Here is an 18,832-nt window from a genome sequence, read left to right as displayed (position 1 = left end):
TATGTAGCATCCAGCAATATTGGTCTATGTGACATCCAGCAATATGAGTCTATGTGACATCCAGCAATATGAGTCTATGTGACATCCAGCAATATGGGTCTATGTGACATCCAGCAATATGGGTCTATGTGACATCCAGCAACATGAGTCTATGTGACATCCAGCAACATGAGTCTATGTGACATCCAGCAATATGAGTCTATGTGACATCCAGCAATATGAGTCTGTGACATCCAGCAATATGAGTGTATGTGATATCCAGCAATATGAGTCTGTGACATCCAGCAATATGAGTCTATGTAACATCCAGCAATATGAGTCTGTGACATTCAGCAATATGAGTCTGTGACATCCAGCAATATGAGTCTATGTGACATCCAGCAATATGAGTCTATGTGACATCCAGCAATATGAGTCTATGTGACATCCAGCAATATGAGCCTATGTGATATCCAGCAATATGAGTCTATGTAACATCCAGCAATATTGGTCTATGTGACATCCAGCAATATGAGTCTATGTGACATCCAGCAATATGAACCTATGTGATATCCAGCAATATGAGCCTACGTAACATCCAGCAAAATGAGTCTATGTGATATCCAGCAATATGAACCTATGTGACATATAGCAATATGAGTCTATGTAACATCCAGCAATATGAGTCTATGTGACATCCAGGAATATGAGTCTATGTGACATCCAGCAATATGAGCCTACGTTACATCCAGTAAAATGAGTCTATGTGATATCCAGCAATATGAACCTATGTGATATCCAGTAATATGAGCCTACGTAACATCCAGCAATATGAGTCTATGTGATATCCAGCAATATGAACCTATGTGATATCCAGCAATATGAGCCTACGTAACATCCAGCAAAATGAGTCTATGTGATATCCAGCAATATGAGCCTATGTGACATGCAGCAATATGAGTCTATGTAACATCCAGCAATATTGGTCTATGTGACATCCAGCAATATGAGTCTATGTGACATCCAGCAATATGAGTCTATGTAGCATCCAGCAATATTGGTCTATGTGACATCCAGCAATATGAGTCTATGTGACATCCAGCAATATGAGTCTATGTGACATCCAGCAATATGGGTCTATGTGACATCCAGCAATATGGGTCTATGTGACATCCAGCAACATGAGTCTATGTGACATCCAGCAACATGAGTCTATGTGACATCCAGCAATATGAGTCTATGTGACATCCAGCAATATGAGTCTATGTGACATCCAGCAATATGGGTCTATGTGACATCCAGCAATATGAACCTATGTGATATCCAGCAATATGAACCTATGTGACATATAGCAATATGAGTCTATGTAACATCCCGCAATATGAGTCTATGTGACATCCAGCAATATGAGTCTATGTGACATCCAGCAATATGAGCCTACGTAACATCCAGCAATATGAGTCTATGTGATATCCAGCAATATGAACCTATGTGATATCCAGCAATATGAGCCTACGTAACATCCAGCAAAATGAGTCTATGTGATATCCAGCAATATGAACCTATGTGATATCCAGTAATATGAGCCTACGTAACATCCAGCAATATGAGTCTATGTGATATCCAGCAGTATGAACCTATGTGATATCCAGCAATATGAGCCTACGTAACATCCAGCAAAATGAGTCTATGTGATATCCAGCAATATGAACCTATGTGATATCCAGTAATATGAGCCTACGTAACATCCAGCAATATGAGTCTATGTGATATCCAGCAATATGAACCTATCCAGCAATATGAACCTATGTGTGATATCCAGCAATATGAACCTATGTGACATATAGCAATATAAGACCTATGCGATATCAAGCAAAATGAACCTATGTGACATATAGCAATATGAGCCTATGCGATATCCAGCAATATGAACCTATGTGATATCGAGCAATATGAGCCTACGTAACATCCAGCAATATGAACCTATGCGATATCCAGCAATATGAACCTATGTGATATCCAGCAATATGAGCCTACGTAACATCCAGCAATATGAGCCTATGCGATATCCAGCAATATGAACCTATGTGACATATAGCAATATGAGCCTATGTGATATCCAGCAATATGAGCCTATGCGATATCCAGCAATATGAACCTATGTGACATATAGCAATATGAGTCTACGTGGCATGTGGTCAACAGCATGAGCATCGATGTATACATTTGGGTTACGATGACAAGTCTGACCACCTGGCCCCGTTAGTCGCCTGTTACGATAAGCATGGGATGCTGCTGAAGATCAATTCTAACCCGCATCTTCACGTGTGTGTTTTCCAATGGAAACTTTGGCCATATCGTTAACACAACACAACAATACACATCAATACACAACAATACACACCAGACAGGAAGGTAGTGTATAGAAGGTAGTGTACAGGATGTAACAGATATCATGGTCTAGAAATAAGAAACAGCCTAAGACTGAACTGCTAAATCACTGCTAGTGAAATGCCCGGATAGTATGGCGAGTATACCACGTTATTTAAATAATTTACATTTGCAGAAGGTATCACCTAAGAAATAAATAGCAGAAATTAATATAGTTCATATAATTGATACAGTTATGATTGCTGCCAAAACACAGCTCCATCGTTCATGATGTACAACATCACCGACAACCATGATAACACACCGACCACGTCTGTAGAACCACGTCTGTATAACGGGCTCATGAACTTCACAAACCAATACGAACATGCTTATATTTGGAAAAAATCTCATTTATTCATACATTTGAAGTTTTTTCTCATGGTAAAGGTCTGAATGACCACATGCCAGCCACCGAGATGACGAGAAGATACAGAGTTTCCACTGACCCCGACACAGTCACGGAGCGCTGGTTGAAGCGGACGTAAAATATAGCAGTACACACAACACTGCCCAGCGTCCATCACAGAGAACAGAATTTACTTCAGGATTACACGGTTTTGCTGTTGATAAACTCCTGATCATATACTGGACAAAATAAGTGTTTTTATGATTGATATTTTATTAGTGTTTCAATGAATAATTAGATCATTATTCTTAATTTCAAAATTTACATATATCCCTAACTATATTTGGCCAGTATATATACAACTCAAAGTTTGCTGCGGATAAGATAAAATAATCAACAATAAATCAAGGCTGAAACAGCCGCGTACATAGTGACTGTAACGCCACTGGAATTTGAAAACCCGATGTGCAGAGACAGAAGTGGGGTGTGTGTGATTTGCACATCATTGTCACAGAGCATGTGCTGCTGGGAATTGCACGTGTCTTCCGTCAGCGTTACCAACGTCACAGAATAGGGCAGGTTCCTCTTCATTTAGCCAGACGCCATCACTTCGTTACTGACCTGCGGAAACGTCCGTGGCGTCAACGATTCTGTACGTGTAACATTGACGGAGGTCACGACCTAATTAGAAAGACGAGACGACGATGCAAGTCTGCGATCACATCACAAGGATTATATATTTTAGGAGTTGAGAGTGTTCACAATGAATTGGTTTCGTTGATTTTTTGTCGCGGCATTCAGACGTGTGATCTAACTCTGGGCATTGTGTGACACAAGAGACCGGACGTCAAACTGACGTAGGCTGTTTCAACAGGTGCACACTTACTTCATAGAGTGAGCCTTAGCAAACGTGTGTAGTATATGTACAGATGCCCCCATAACTACGTGACAGATGTGCTTCTTCACTTGAGATAGTGGCGCCTAAGAACGTTATGTACATATACTCATAAGTTGGAAAGATGACATAAAAAACAAACTAACAAGAGTGAGTGAGTTTAGTTTTACGCCGCACACAGAAATATTCCAGCTATATGGCGGCGGCCTGTAAATAAGCGAATCTGGACCAGACAATCCAGTGATCAACAGCTTGAGCATAGATCTGCGCAATTGGGAACTGATGACATGTGTCAACCAAGTCAGCGAGCCTGACCACCCGATCCCGTTAGTCGCCTCTTACCACCAGCATGGGTTACTCAATATTATAACCCGGACCTTCTCAGGTCCAAACTTTCAAGAAATCGTGTCAGTACAAATTCTTTGTCATGGAAATAAATGCATACACAAAAAACACTTGTGAACCCTCGATAGGAGAATATATAGTATTTATACATACCACTATTTCTTGCAAGGTTTAAACAGTTTTAAAAGAAGTTAATATCCATAAACGTTTGTCTACTTTCTCAACAACACTGCCGATATCCTCCACCCCCACACCCCGGTCACGTGTCCTACTTCTCCTCATCAGACATGTCGTCCGTGAGGATCATGCTGGTGGTGATTATCTTCCTCCTTAAAGTGTTCGCCTTCGCCGGCACCTCCTCTACTTGCTGCAGGACGCTCACGATGTCGCTGAGACTCTGCATTACCACCTGAGCTGCGTCAAACAGGTTCTGGTTCGGGAACACCACTGACGTCACTTCCTGTTTCCGGTAAAGTTTCAGCGCTAAAGCTGTCATCCGGGTGGTAGCACAGTTCTTGAAAACCGGAAGTGGGCAAACGATCTCTGACTTAGCCACGAGCTTGGACACATTGGGCGTCTCTCGCACCACTGCGGATGACACGGCCTTGAGTTTGGACCACTTATGGCCATTTCCCCTTCGAGACTTCTCCATGGACTCAATCAGCTTGTCCAGATTACAGACCAGCGCCTGTGAGAAGTCGGCCATCTTGTGCTTGGTCTCCTCACGTTTAGCCATCACTCCGTAATGGGTGAGCAACTCCTGCAGCTTCGTCTTCCCGTCATGCAGTGCGGTCCCCGGGTCGCCGTCCTCCGTGAGTACCGTGGCTGCCTCCCGACACGCGTTGTGAAAGGTATTGCGCATGTCCGCCTTCGCACTCAATAGCATGGCCCTGTCATACTTGTCTGGGTCCTTGAGTGGGGTGAGACGATCGCTGAACCTGATCGTCCTGATCACGTGATGAACCTCACCCTGAGCGTCGCAGTACTCCAGGTTAATAGAGACAACGTCTTTGTCGTCGTCCCTGTTGTAGGCGGACAGGTCGATGGCGATGCTAAAATGCTTCTGACTTCCGGCCTGCAGATCGTGGAGATAATATGTGATGTTGGGAACTTTCTTCCCACTGCGCCTGCGTCGAACACTGTGTTCGCGCGTACACTTCTCCTCCATGAGGGCGGCACCATTGCCCGGCTTGATGTCCAGGGTCACGTACTGAGCGATGGCGGATTTCCGCAGCATAAGCGGAATAAGCATGTCCACTTCCGGGTGTGCAAGATCGCTGTCGACGTAGTAGTAAGCGTCGTTGCCGCAGTGTTTAGAAACGAGATACATCGCATCAGACACGTGACCTCCCGTTGTCACGCAGGCAACACTAAGCCACAGTTCAGCTTGAGGGTTTCGGGGATTGGGGTTCGACTCCCTGATTCGCTGACGCACAGCATGGACAACGTCGTCAGCGTTAGTGATGCCGGAGTTGATCTCTCCATCAGAGAAGACGATGATGGCGTTCCGGTAGGCGGCGCTGCAACAATTGTATACAATGTGTACTGTTAAATGATGTTGTCAGTAAAAATATATAAACCTCTCAGAATCACATGCCGGTTAGCTTTTGTGTGTACATACCCCAAATACCACAATACCCGGCCACCTCAAATACTACAATACCCGGCCACCTCAAATACCACAATACCCGGCCACCTCAAATACCACAATACCCGGCCACCTCAAATACCACAATACCCGGTCACCTCAAATACCACAATACCCAGTCACCTTAAATACCACAATACCTGGCCACCTCAAATACCACAATACCCGGCCACCTCAAATACCACAATACCCGGCCACCTCAAATACCACAATACCCGGCCACCTCAAATACCACAATACCCGGTCACCTCACCTCAAATACCACAATACCCGGTCACCTCACCTCAAATACCACTATACCCGGCCACCTCAAATACCACTATACCCGGTCCACCCCTACACCCACACTACCTACAGCACCCACTCGCCACCCTGGTGTCCACCCCTATACCCAGAATACCTACTCGCTGGCCTGTTGTCCACTCTTCAGAAGCTCTACTGCCCTGTGTACACCCATGACCAGGTCAGTCTTGCTGTCGATGGCCTTGTCGATCGAGGAGATGGCCTCCTTTAGGTTTCCCTGGAAACCAAACAGAGATGTATGGGTGAAATTGTGGTAGATGTAATTAGTGGTTAGGATTGTGAACATGTCCCTTGACAAACCCACAGCATTATGCGCTGAACTAATTGTCCAAGAAAAGCCCCTAAGTCTTACCGCTTGCACTCAGTCCGTGTTATGGTAGGATACCTAATATTCAGGTACATTCTGGATCAGTTGGTAGCCCCGGCAGTGGACAGGATGGGCACATTACCTGTAGAGTCTAGGGCTGGGACGGGTAACCCGGATACCCGGGACGGGTGGGTAATGAGTTGGCCCCGGGTACCCGTCTCAATACCCGGACCCGTTATGATCATGTGCCTAATAGATTAAACAATGTAATATGTTATTCTTTCATGATTAAAATGTTGTAATGTCTTTGAAGATTAAGACATAATTTCCAGTCACCTCTTTTGAAAATAATACATGGTTAAGATAGTGCTTGTTCATCTACCTCTGGCATAGGCCTAAAGAATAAATTACACGTGAGCGTTCTCTTTGCCTACCCTTGACCTCTCGTCGACCTTGGTGAGCGGACAAACAACTCGCGTCACCTCCCCAAAGGCGACGATGCCGAAGTAGTCGTCTCCCTCCTCCATAACGTCAACGAGGTCGGTGGCCATCTTCTTGAGTTTTGTCAACTTGGAGTGTTGTCTGCTTCGTCCACACTTCAGCAGCATACTTCCGCTGACGTCAAACACGCACACCACGCGCAGCTTAACCTTGTCGATGACGTCATGATGCAGGGTTGAGAGTTCAAGGACACCACGCAGCTGAAGAACACGTTGCGGTGTGAGTATACCACACATTCGATGGTTAACGTACTTTCGCACACTCATAGTGCTACACATGAACTGAAATACATAGTGCTACACATAAACTTAAATACATAGTGCTACACATAAACTTAAATACATAGTGCTACACATATACTTAAATACATAGTGCTACACATAAACTGAAATACATAGTGCAACACATAAACTTAAATACATAGTGCTACACATAAACTTAAATACATAGTGCTACACATATACTTAAATACATAGTGCTACACATAAACTTAAATACATAGTGCTACACATAAACTTAAATACATAGTGCTACACATATACTTAAATACATAGTGCTACACATAAACTGAAATACATAGTGCTACACATAAACTTAAATACATAGTACTACACATACGCTTAAATACATAGTGCTACACATAAACTTAAATACATAGTGCTACACATAAACTTAAATACATAGTGCTACACATAAACTTAAATACATAGTGCTACACATAAACGTAAATACATAGTGCTACACATAAACTTAAATACATAGTGCTACACATAAACCTAAATACATAGTGCTACACATAAACTTAAATACATAGTGCTACACATAAACTTAAATACATAGTGGTACACATAAACTTAAATACATAGTGCTACACATAAACCTAAATACATAGTGCTACACATAAACTTAAATACATAGTGCTACACATAAACTTAAATACATAGTGCTACAGATAAACCAAAATACATAGTGCTACACATAAACTTAAATACATAGTGCTACACATAAACTTAAATACATAGTACTACACATACACTTAAATACATAGTGCTACACATAAACTTAAATACATAGTGCTACACATAAACTTAAATACATAGTGCTACACATAAACTTAAATACTTAAATACATAGTGCTACACATAAACTTAAATACATAGTGCTACACATAAAATTAAATACATAGTGCTATACATAAACTTAAATACATAGTGCTACACATATTCTTACATTTACGAGATCGGGTGGTCAGGCTCTGTGCTACACGTATCATCACACACTCTCTGTGCCACACGTATCCTCACACACTCTCTGTGCAACACGTATCCTCACACACCCTCTGTGCTACACGTATCATCACACACTCTCTGCGCCACACGTATCCTCACACACCCTCTGTGCTACACGTATCATCACACACTCTCTGCGCCACACGTATCCTCACACGCTCTCTGTGCTACACGTATCCTCACACACCATCTGTGCTACGCGTATCCTCACACACCCTCTGTGCTACACGTATCCTCACACACTCTCTGCGCCACACGTATCCTCACACACCCTCTGTGCTACACGTATCATCACACACTCTCTGCGCTACACGTATCCTCACACGCTCTCTGTGCTACACGTATCCTCACACACCATCTGTGCTACGCGTATCCTCACACACCCTCTGTGCAACACGTATCCTCACACACTCTCTGTACTACACGTACCCTCACACACTCTCTGTGCTGCACGTATCCTCACACACTCTCTGTGCTACACGTATCCTCATACACTCTCTGTGCTACACGTATCCTCACACACTCTTTGTGCTACACGTACCCTCACACACCCTCTGTGCTACACGTATCCTCATACAGGACAAACCTGCTCTCATCTCAGTGGTACAATTGCTGGACCTACCATGTTCTGGGATTCTGTTAGAAAGACTTCAAAGTCCACGCAGTCCTCCCCCTTCTTACCTGCCAGAAACAGAGGAAATCACGTCAGAAACAGAGTACATGAGGACATGACGTCAGAATCAGAGGACATGACGTCAGAAACAGTGGACATGATGTCACCCGGTCTCCCCGTGCAATGTTTTCTGTTAACTTCATTATCTTCAAAATAAAACTCGAGACCAATGTAAATGTAGGCTCTTGAAGAAGGTGCAAGTGGGCGCAACCTTAGCATATACCGGGAATTCCCATATTTAAGCCCCGGGGTTAAATACGGAAAATCACTGTTCTAGTGATGAAATATTTTAACCATATTTAAGCCCAGGGATGAAATTCGAAAAGGCGCAATATCTTTTTCTAAATAAAAAGAATCTGTTTTTTTTAAAACTATTTAAACCCGTAAACAGGTCGATAAATTCAAAACTGAATGACCTCATGGTTCAGTTTAACTGCAACTGCATGAACGTCACAGGGGTGAAGATGATCAATTTCTTTCACTAATAACTGCCCTGTAACCGGGGTCTGTAAACGTGACAACCTCGCAGAGCCACTACTAGTGTTAAAAACGTCGACGTTCGCCATGCGTTTGGAACGGGGCGTCACTCTAAACACCAAAGAATTCAATCCAAATTTAAGCCCATGGGCATAATGGGCGGAGGGCAGAGTCTAGACCGAGATAGAGGCTGTAACAGTTATGACGAGGCGGCGTTAGGTCGACAGCCCAGACAGACGCCTGCTGCAGATGCTGATCACGTCAGTGTGTTTCACGACCTTGGAATATTGCTGTCAGCCCCAGACAAAACATTTCCAGGTCGGATCTTCCATTACCATTTAAAGGACATGTTACTATACGAACATGTATAAATAACTGGGTCATCCCCACCCACTCCTGGATACACAGCTAGGTATTTTACATCACTCAGCAACCTAGACAACTACTTAATGATATGACGTCACAATGAAAATTACGTCTTTGTGTTAAACAAAGGCAAAATGTCATGTTATGTTTCAGCAACAGATAATGCTGGATACAGCAGTCCTGTAACAGACGGGTCTCTCTCTAGGACAACAGATAATGCTGGATACAGCAGTCCTCTAACAGACGGGCTCTCTCTAGGACAACAGATAATGCTGGATACAGCAGTCCTGTAACAGTCGGGTCTCTCTCTAGGACAACAGATAATGCTGGATACAGCAGTCCTGTAACAGACGGGTCTCTCTCTAGGACAGCAGATAATGCTGGATGCAGCAGTCCTCTAACAGACGGGACTCTCTCTAGGACAACAGATAATGCTGGATACAGCAGTCCTGTAACAGTCGGGTCTCTCTCTAGGACAACAGATAATGCTGGATACAGCAGTCCTCTAACAGACGGGTCTCTCTCTAGGACAACAGATAATGCTGGATACAACAGTCCTGTAACAGTCGGGTCTCTCTCTAGGACAACAGATAATGCTGGATACAGCAGTCCTCTAACAGACGGGTCTCTCTCTAGGACAACAGATAATGCTGGATACAGCAGTCCTCTAACAGACGGGACTCTCTCTAGGACAACAGATAATGCTGGATACAGCAGTCCTGTAACAGTCGGGTCTCTCTCTAGGACAACAGATAATGCTGGATACAGCAGTCCTCTAACAGACGGGTCTCTCTCTAGGACAACAGATAATGCTGGATACAACAGTCCTGTAACAGTCGGGTCTCTCTCTAGGACAACAGATAATGCTGGATACAACAGTCCTCTAACAGACGGGACTCTCTCTAGGACAACAGATAATGCTGGATACAGCAGTCCTGTAACAGACGGGTCTCTCTCTGGGACAACAGATAATGCTGGATACAACAGTCCTCTAACAGACGGGTCTCTCTCTGGGACAACAGATAATGCTGGATACAGCAGTCCTGTAACAGTCGGGTCTCTCTCTAGGACAACAGATAATGCTGGATACAGCAGTCCTCTAACAGACGGGTCTCTCTCTAGGACAACAGATAATGCTGGATACAACAGTCCTGTAACAGTCGGGTCTCTCTCTAGGACAACAGATAATGCTGGATACAGCAGTCCTCTAACAGACGGGTCTCTCTCTAGGACAACAGATAATGCTGGATACAGCAGTCCTCTAACAGACGGGTCTCTCTCTAGGACAGCAGATAATGCTGGATACAGCAGTCCTGTAACAGACGGGTCTCTCTCTAGGACAACAGATAATGCTGGATACAACAGTCCTGTAACAGACGGGTCTCTCTCTAGGACAACAGATAATGCTGGATACAGCAGTCCTTTAACAGTCGGGTCTCTCTCTAGGACAACAGATAATGCTGGATACAGCAGTCCTGTTACAGACGGGTCTCTCTCTAGGACAACAGATAATGCTGGATACAGCAGTCCTCTAACAGACGGGTCTCTCTCTAGGACAACAGATAATGCTGGATACAGCAGTCCTTTAACAGTCGGGTCTCTCTCTAGGACAACAGATAATGCTGGATACAGCAGTCCTGTTACAGACGGGTCTCTCTCTAGGACAACAGATAATGCTGGATACAGCAGTCCTCTAACAGACGGGTCTCTCTCTAGGACAACAGATAATGCTGGATACAGCAGTCCTGTAACAGACGGGTCTCTCTCTGGGACAACAGATAATGCTGGATACAGCAGTCCTGTAACAGACGGGGTCTCTCTAGGACAACAGATAATGCTGGATACAGCAGTCCTGTAACAGACGGGTCTCTCTCTAGGACAACAGATAATGCTGGATACAGCAGTCCTGTAACAGACGGGTCTCTCTAGGACAACAGATAATGCTGGATACAGCAGTCCTGTAACAGACGGGTCTCTCTCTAGGACAACAGATAATGCTGGATACAGCAGTCCTGTTACAGACGGGTCTCTCTCTAGGACAACAGATAATGCTGGATACAGCAGTCCTCTAACAGACGGGTCTCTCTCTAGGACAACAGATAATGCTGGATACAGCAGTCCTTTAACAGTCGGGTCTCTCTCTAGGACAACAGATAATGCTGGATACAGCAGTCCTGTTACAGACGGGTCTCTCTCTAGGAAAACAGATAATGCTGGATACAGCAGTCCTCTAACAGACGGGTCTCTCTCTAGGACAACAGATAATGCTGGATACAGCAGTCCTGTAACAGACGGGTCTCTCTCTGGGACAACAGATAATGCTGGATACAGCAGTCCTGTAACAGACGGGTCTCTCTCTGGGACAACAGATAATGCTGGATACAGCAGTCCTCTAACAGACGGTTCTCTCTCTAGGACAACAGATAATGCTGGATACAGCAGTCCTGTAACAGACGGGTCTCTCTCTAGGACAACAGATAATGCTGGATACAGCAGTCCTGTAACAGACGGGTCTCTCTCTAGGACAACAGATAATGCTGGATACAGCAGTCCTGTAACAGACGGGTCTCTCTCTAGGACAACAGATAATGCTGGATACAGCAGTCCTCTCACAGACGGGTCTCTCTCTAGGACAACAGATAATGCTGGATACAGCAGTCCTGTAACAGACGGGTCTCTCTCTGGGACAACAGATAATGCTGGATACAGCAGTCCTCTAACAGACGGGTCTCTCTCTAGGACAACAGATAATGCTGGATACAGCAGTCCTCTAACAGACGGGTCTCTCTCTAGGACAACAGATAATGCTGGATACAGCAGTCCTGTAACAGACGGGTCTCTCTCTAGGACAACAGATAATGCTGGATACAACAGTCCTGTAACAGACGGGTCTCTCTAGAACAACAGATAATGCTGGATACAGCAGTCCTCTAACAGACGGGTCTCTCTCTAGGACAACAGATAATGCTGGATACAGCAGTCCTGTAACAGACGGGTCTCTCTCTAGGACGGCAGATAATGCTGGATACAGCAGTCCTCTAACAGACGGGTCTCTCTCTAGGACAACAGATAATGCTGGATACAGCAGTCCTCTAACAGACGGGTCTCTCTCTAGGACAACAGATAATGCTGGATACAGCAGTCCTGTAACAGACGGGTCTCTCTCTAGGACAACAGATAATGCTGGATACAACAGTCCTGTAACAGACGGGTCTCTCTCTAGGACAACAGATAATGCTGGATACAGCAGTCCTCTAACAGACGGGTCTCTCTCTAGGACAACAGATAATGCTGGATACAGCAGTCCTGTAACAGACGGGTCTCTCTCTAGGACAACAGATAATGCTGGATACAGCAGTCCTTTAACAGCCGGGTCTCTCTCTAGGACAACAGATAATGCTGGATACAGCAGTCCTGTAACAGACGGGTCTCTCTCTAGGACAACAGATAATGCTGGATACAGCAGTCCTCTAACAGACGGGTCTCTCTCTGGGACAACAGATAATGCTGGATACAGCAGTCCTCTAACAGACGGGTCTCTCTCTAGGACAACAGATAATGCTGGATACAGCAGTCCTGTAACAGACGGGTCTCTCTCTAGGACAACAGATAATGCTGGATACAGCAGTCCTGTAACAGACGGGTCTCTCTCTAGGACAACAGATAATGCTGGATACAGTAGTCCTCCAACAGACGGGTCTCTCTCTAGGACAACAGATAATGCTGGATACAGCAGTCCTGTAACAGACGGGTCTCTCTCTAGGACAACAGATAATGCTGGATACAGCAGTCCTTTAACAGACGGGTCTCTCTCTAGGACAACAGATAATGCTGGATACAGCAGTCCTGTAACAGACGGGTCTCTCTCTAGGACAACAGATAATGCTGGATACAGCAGTCCTCTAACAGACGGGTCTCTCTCTGGGACAACAGATAATGCTGGATACAGCAGTCCTCTAACAGACGGGTCTCTCTCTAGGACAGCAGATAATGCTGGATACAGCAGTCCTCTAACAGACGGGTCTCTCTCTGGGACAACAGATAATGCTGGATACAGCAGTCCTCTAACAGACGGGTCTCTCTCTAGGACAACAGATAATGCTGGATACAACAGTCCTGTAACAGACGGGTCTCTCTCTAGGACAGCAGATAATGCTGGATACAGCAGTCCTCTAACAGACGGGTCTCTCTCTAGGACAACAGATAATGCTGGATACAGCAGTCCTGTAACAGACGGGTCTCTCTCTAGGACAACAGATAATGCTGGATACAACAGTCCTGTAACAGACGGGTCTCTCTCTAGGACAACAGATAATGCTGGATACAGCAGTCCTCTAACAGACGGGTCTCTCTCTGGGACAACAGATAATGCTGGATACAGCAGTCCTGTGACAGACGGGTCTCTCTCTAGGACAACAGATAATGCTGGATACAGCAGTCCTTTAACAGACGGGTCTCTCTCTAGGACAACAGATAATGCTGGATACAGCAGTCCTGTAACAGACGGGTCTCTCTCTAGGACAACAGATAATGCTGGATACAGCAGTCCTCTAACAGACGGGTCTCTCTCTGGGACAACAGATAATGCTGGATACAGCAGTCCTCTAACAGACGGGTCTCTCTCTAGGACAACAGATAATGCTGGAGACAGCAGTCCTGTAACAGACGGGTCTCTCTCTAGGACAACAGATAATGCTGGATACAGCAGTCCTGTAACAGTCGGGTCTCTCTCTAGGACAGCAGATAATGCTGGATACAGCAGTCCTCTAACAGACGGGTCTCTCTCTGGGACAACAGATAATGCTGGATACAGCAGTCCTCTAACAGACGGGTCTCTCTCTAGGACAACAGATAATGCTGGATACAACAGTCCTGTAACAGTCGGGTCTCTCTCTAGGACAACAGATAATGCTGGATACAGCAGTCCTCTAACAGACGGGTCTCTCTCTAGGACAACAGATAATGCTGGATACAGCAGTCCTTTAACAGTCGGGTCTCTCTCTAGGACAACAGACAAAAATAGTATGAAATGGGGTCATACCAAATATGAAAGGTGAGTAAGGTACTACTTTCAAAAATGGCTTTGAGAGATCGGGCCAGAGCCATACAGAGTCAGATAAACTACAAGGATAATACACACATGGGTACAATCGCCTTTAAACTACGACAAAAGCACAACTTCAGGCGAGCTTAGCTAGCTCGTTTTCCGGGCACAGGAAGCTGAACACATCAACCCCAGTTCCGCACCAAATGACACCTACTTGAAATATCTGTACACACAACAAGCATAAGTCATGGTGTGAAACATAACACCACTCAATAGTTCAAATTGTGGTCAGTTTTAATTACTGGGTGGGTGTGCTTTTAAAAAACTTTAAAAACGTACACTATTTCATCCAATCACAGCTGTCACATGTCGCCAACTGACCAGAAGTGACGACACTGGCTTAGCGAGCAAGTAATTCTGATTTAGTGTAGTAGAACCTAATAGACTGCCACGAACCCCTGTGAGTTAGTCTGTCTCACAGTCCCTGAACCACATTATTTTCCCCACTGCCAAGCTCTCTCTGCAGTTCTAAAGCCCTAAAAGAAGCAAGTCTAGATTTCCTCAGGTTCTGAATCTCTGGTCTTCCTGGGGCTCCTTTTCAATTTAAATGGGCTTGTTTGTTACTATCAAAATTATATATATTCAGAGACTAAGCATTAGTCTACCCTGTGAGTAGGCAGCGCTGTGTTGACAACATGTAGAGACAGGATTTAGTTTGCGCTACCGAGATTGTTGATTATACAGTTTACTACCTTCCAAAACCACACATTTACACGGTGTCCTCCCAGTTGTGAGAACTCCCAGTTGTGAGACACATTAATTAATGGTTCAGTGCACACAGGTGGTGCTTCCCCATCCCCACGATGAAAGTGCGAACAGCCCTGTTGCTGAAGAGTACCCGCAGGAGGCATAGTTCATTAATGAGTTAATTAACACAGAAGACATTGTTCGTTGAAGAGCATTTATTGTTTTCAATAGATACTGAAATACTGAAAATGATTATCGTGAACTGGTGATATATTCTACTTGTTGAAGGCCTGTCATAATGGTGATCGGAAAGAGCAGTCAAAAGTTAATATATACATTTGGATTAATTATAGTTACAACAGTTATTGCTAGATTTTTCAAACACGTAAATCTGAGTAGGTAAATTAATTTCTCTTTCAAATGATCACGAAGTTACCTACACAAAGTGTTTATTTTTTAAAGCCATTTACCTGAGTAGGTTAATTACTTTATTCAGTTAAATAGCTAATCCATAATTAGCTGGGGTTAATCCATTCTATCAGATAGGGGAGTAAGGTGTGTTTTCTTTGCTAATTACCTACTCCACTGTCTCACAACTGGGAGTCTCACAACTGGGAGTTCTCACAAATGGGAGTAGACCCATTTACACACCAACACAGCCCCCCACCCCCACCCCCACCCCTGTTGACAAACATGTTCTCTGTGTCTTGTGTGTCTGTATGCGTGTGTGTTGTATGTGTTTCTCCTCTGTGTGTGTCCTCTGTGTGTGTCCTCTATGTATGTCCTCTGTGTGTCTTGTATGTGTATGTCATTTTTTGTGTCCTCTGTGTGTGTCCTCTGTGTATGTCCTCTGTGTGTCTTGTATGTGTATGTCCTCTGTGTATGTCCTTTGTGGATGTCCTCTGTGTGTCTTGTATGTGTATGTCCTCTGTGTATGTCCTTCGTGTGTGTCATGTGTGTGTCCTGTGTGAGTCCTCTGTGTGTCCTCTGTGTGTGTCTTGTATGTGTGTGTCCTCTGTGTGTCCTCTGTGTGTGTCTTGTATGTGTGTGTCTTGTATGTGTGTGTCCTCTGTGTGTCCTCTGTGTGTCTTGTATGTGTATGTCCTCTGTGTATGTCCTTTGTGGATGTCCTCTGTGTGTCTTGTATGTGTATGTCCTCTGTGTATGTCCTTCTGTGTGTCATGTCCTGTGTGTGTCCTGTGTGTGAGTCCTCTGTGTGTCCCTCTGTGTGTGTGTGTATGTGTGTCTTGTATGTGTGTGTCCTCTGTGTCCTCTGTGTTGTCTTGTGTGTGTGTCCTCTCTGTGTGTCTTGTGTGTATGTGTCTTGTATGTGTGTGTGTCCTCTGTGTGTCCTCTGTGTGTGTGTCTGTGTGTAAGTGTGTGTCCTCTGTGTGTGTCTGTGTGTGTGTGTGTGTCTCTGTGTGTGTCCTGTGTGTGTGTGTCCTGTGTGTCCTCTGTGTGTGTCTGTGTGTGTGTCTTGTATGTGTGTGTGTCTGTGTGTCCTCTATGTGTGTGTCTTGTATGTGTGTGTCTTGTGTGTGTGTCCTCTGTGTGTGTCCTGTGTGTGTCCTCTGTGTGTATGTGTGTCCTGTGTGTGTCCTGTGTGTGTGTGTGTGTGTCCTCTGTGTGTGTCTCTGTGTGTGTGTCCTCTGTGTATTATTGTGTGTGTGTCCTCTGTGTGTGTCCTCTGTGTGTGTGTGTGTGTGTGTGTCTGTGTGTGTGTGTGTGTGTGTCTCTGTGTGTGTGTGTGTCCTCTGTGTGTCCTCTGTGTGTGTCTGTGTCTGTGTGTGTCTGTGTGTGTCCTCTGTGTCCTCTGTGTGTGTGTGTGTGTGTGTGTCCTGTGTGTGTCCTGTGTGTGTCCTGTGTGTGTGTGTGTGTCCTGTGTGTGTCCTGTGTAAGTCCTGTGTGTGTCCTCTGTGTGTGTCCTCTGTGTGTCTTGTATGTGTGTGTCTTGTATGTGTGTGTCCTCTTTGTGTGTCGTGTGTGAGTCCCTGTCTCCTGTTCAGCCAACATAAAAACATCCATTAAGTTTTTCTCACTTACTAGTTGATGTGCGTCTCAGGACCACCTTTTGGTCTCCGTCTTCTTCACCGTTCTCCGTCGACGATGTCCCCCGGGGTATATAATCGATGGACCGCTCCCGATGTACGCCGTTCACGCTGCCAACCGCAGTGTCGTCCCCCTGTCGTCCAGACCTAGACGTCGTCGAGTCTCGCGGTTGTCCCGAGACTGCCCGAGGCGGTTTGGTCGGGGCCGGACCTGACGCCATGTCGTTGACGTCGTTAAAGCTCACCTTCCGTGACTGTTTCTTGCGTCCCTCCCGTGGAGGCACAGTGGCCAGATCCCCTAGGTTCGAAGTTGGGGATGACGGGCGCCACGAAACTGTGAGATGCAAGGTATCACGTATCTGACCCATCCAGAAGAGAGGGATACTTTGGGAGCTTAGATACAGCTGTAGATTTACGTCATGGAAAAGGCATTTGGTGTCAACTCCCTCCGTTACTTCGTTGTGTAATCACATTACTTCAAAACACTTCAGCATGCATGTGTACTTTCAAATAATCAGACAGTATATCTATACACTGCAGTTATCTCCTCTACAGTTTTATCTAGAGGGTGTTATCTAGAGGGTGTTATCGGTGAAATAAAGCAATCTGATAAACTTGGTCTCAAATCTGATAACAATGCAAATTACGTCAATCCACGAACTACTTTCACAAAACTCCATACACGCCATGCGAATCCTAAAACGTTTTAACATTTCACTGATGACATCGTCACGAGTTTACATTGTTTGTAAACTAACGTGGCCCTATTCTCAAAATTGGTGATTCTGTAAGAATTGATGACAGAGGTTCTGGAGTAATTGACTTTGGAAAACATGAAATACTTCGTTCAAATTGAAGGTACGGATTATGAGGCATGACTGAAAGGCAATCGTCTAAGAAAGGTACCAACCAAGGATTTCAATCTATCGATCAAAATACGGACGACGAATCGATCGCCAAAGGCTCGCATAATACAATTTTTTTATTCCTAATACTGTATATGATATTAATGATACGGAAACACACTCGGTTAATAATCTCTATATACGTTTGAAAACATGACTTCGTTACTTACCCTTAGGCAGAGCGGCATACTCGTCCGGTACCTGGAACTGTTCAGGGTTCCCTGCAACAATCAATGATTCAAGTGCTGAAGATGCTCAGGTGATATATTGGGGTGTTACATACTGCGGCATCATAAGGTGAGGTGTTAGATACAGAGGTGTTACATACTGCGGCATCATAAGGTGAGGTGTTAGATACAGAGGAGTCGGATACAGAGGTGTTACATACTGCGGCATCATAAGGTGAAGTGTCAGATACAGAGGTGTCAGATACAGAGGTGTTACATACTGCGGCATCATAAGGTGAGGTGTTAGATACAAAGGTGTCAGATACAGAGGTGTTACATACTGCGGCATCATAAGG

The 18,832-nt window shown here is 44.8% G+C and overlaps 1 protein-coding gene across 3 annotated transcripts in view; it reads right to left on the bottom strand.

Annotated features, from left to right (window-relative positions):
* Positions 1 to 4,114: 4,114 nt before the first annotated feature.
* Positions 4,115 to 18,832, bottom strand: part of LOC124267043 — a 50,856-nt gene continuing 36,138 nt past the window's right edge. For all 3 annotated transcript variants that reach the window (XM_046701871.1, XM_046701870.1, XM_046701873.1), the window contains 6 exons: positions 18,480 to 18,530; positions 17,400 to 17,738; positions 8,669 to 8,727; positions 6,691 to 6,957; positions 6,051 to 6,166; positions 4,115 to 5,518 (listed from right to left, as the gene is read on the bottom strand). In XM_046701871.1, coding sequence (XP_046557827.1) covers positions 4,267 to 5,518; positions 6,051 to 6,166; positions 6,691 to 6,957; positions 8,669 to 8,727; positions 17,400 to 17,738; positions 18,480 to 18,530 — 2,084 coding nt within the window. In that variant the 3' untranslated portion in view covers positions 4,115 to 4,266. The remainder of the gene's footprint in view (positions 5,519 to 6,050; positions 6,167 to 6,690; positions 6,958 to 8,668; positions 8,728 to 17,399; positions 17,739 to 18,479; positions 18,531 to 18,832) is intronic.

The sequence above is a fragment of the Haliotis rubra genome, unplaced genomic scaffold (genome assembly GCF_003918875.1).
Source record: "Haliotis rubra isolate DU_JTF1 unplaced genomic scaffold, ASM391887v1 Scf1297, whole genome shotgun sequence".
In the NCBI taxonomy this organism is placed as follows: domain Eukaryota; kingdom Metazoa; phylum Mollusca; class Gastropoda; order Lepetellida; family Haliotidae; genus Haliotis; species Haliotis rubra.
This window is presented reverse-complemented; position numbering and strand designations above follow the sequence as displayed.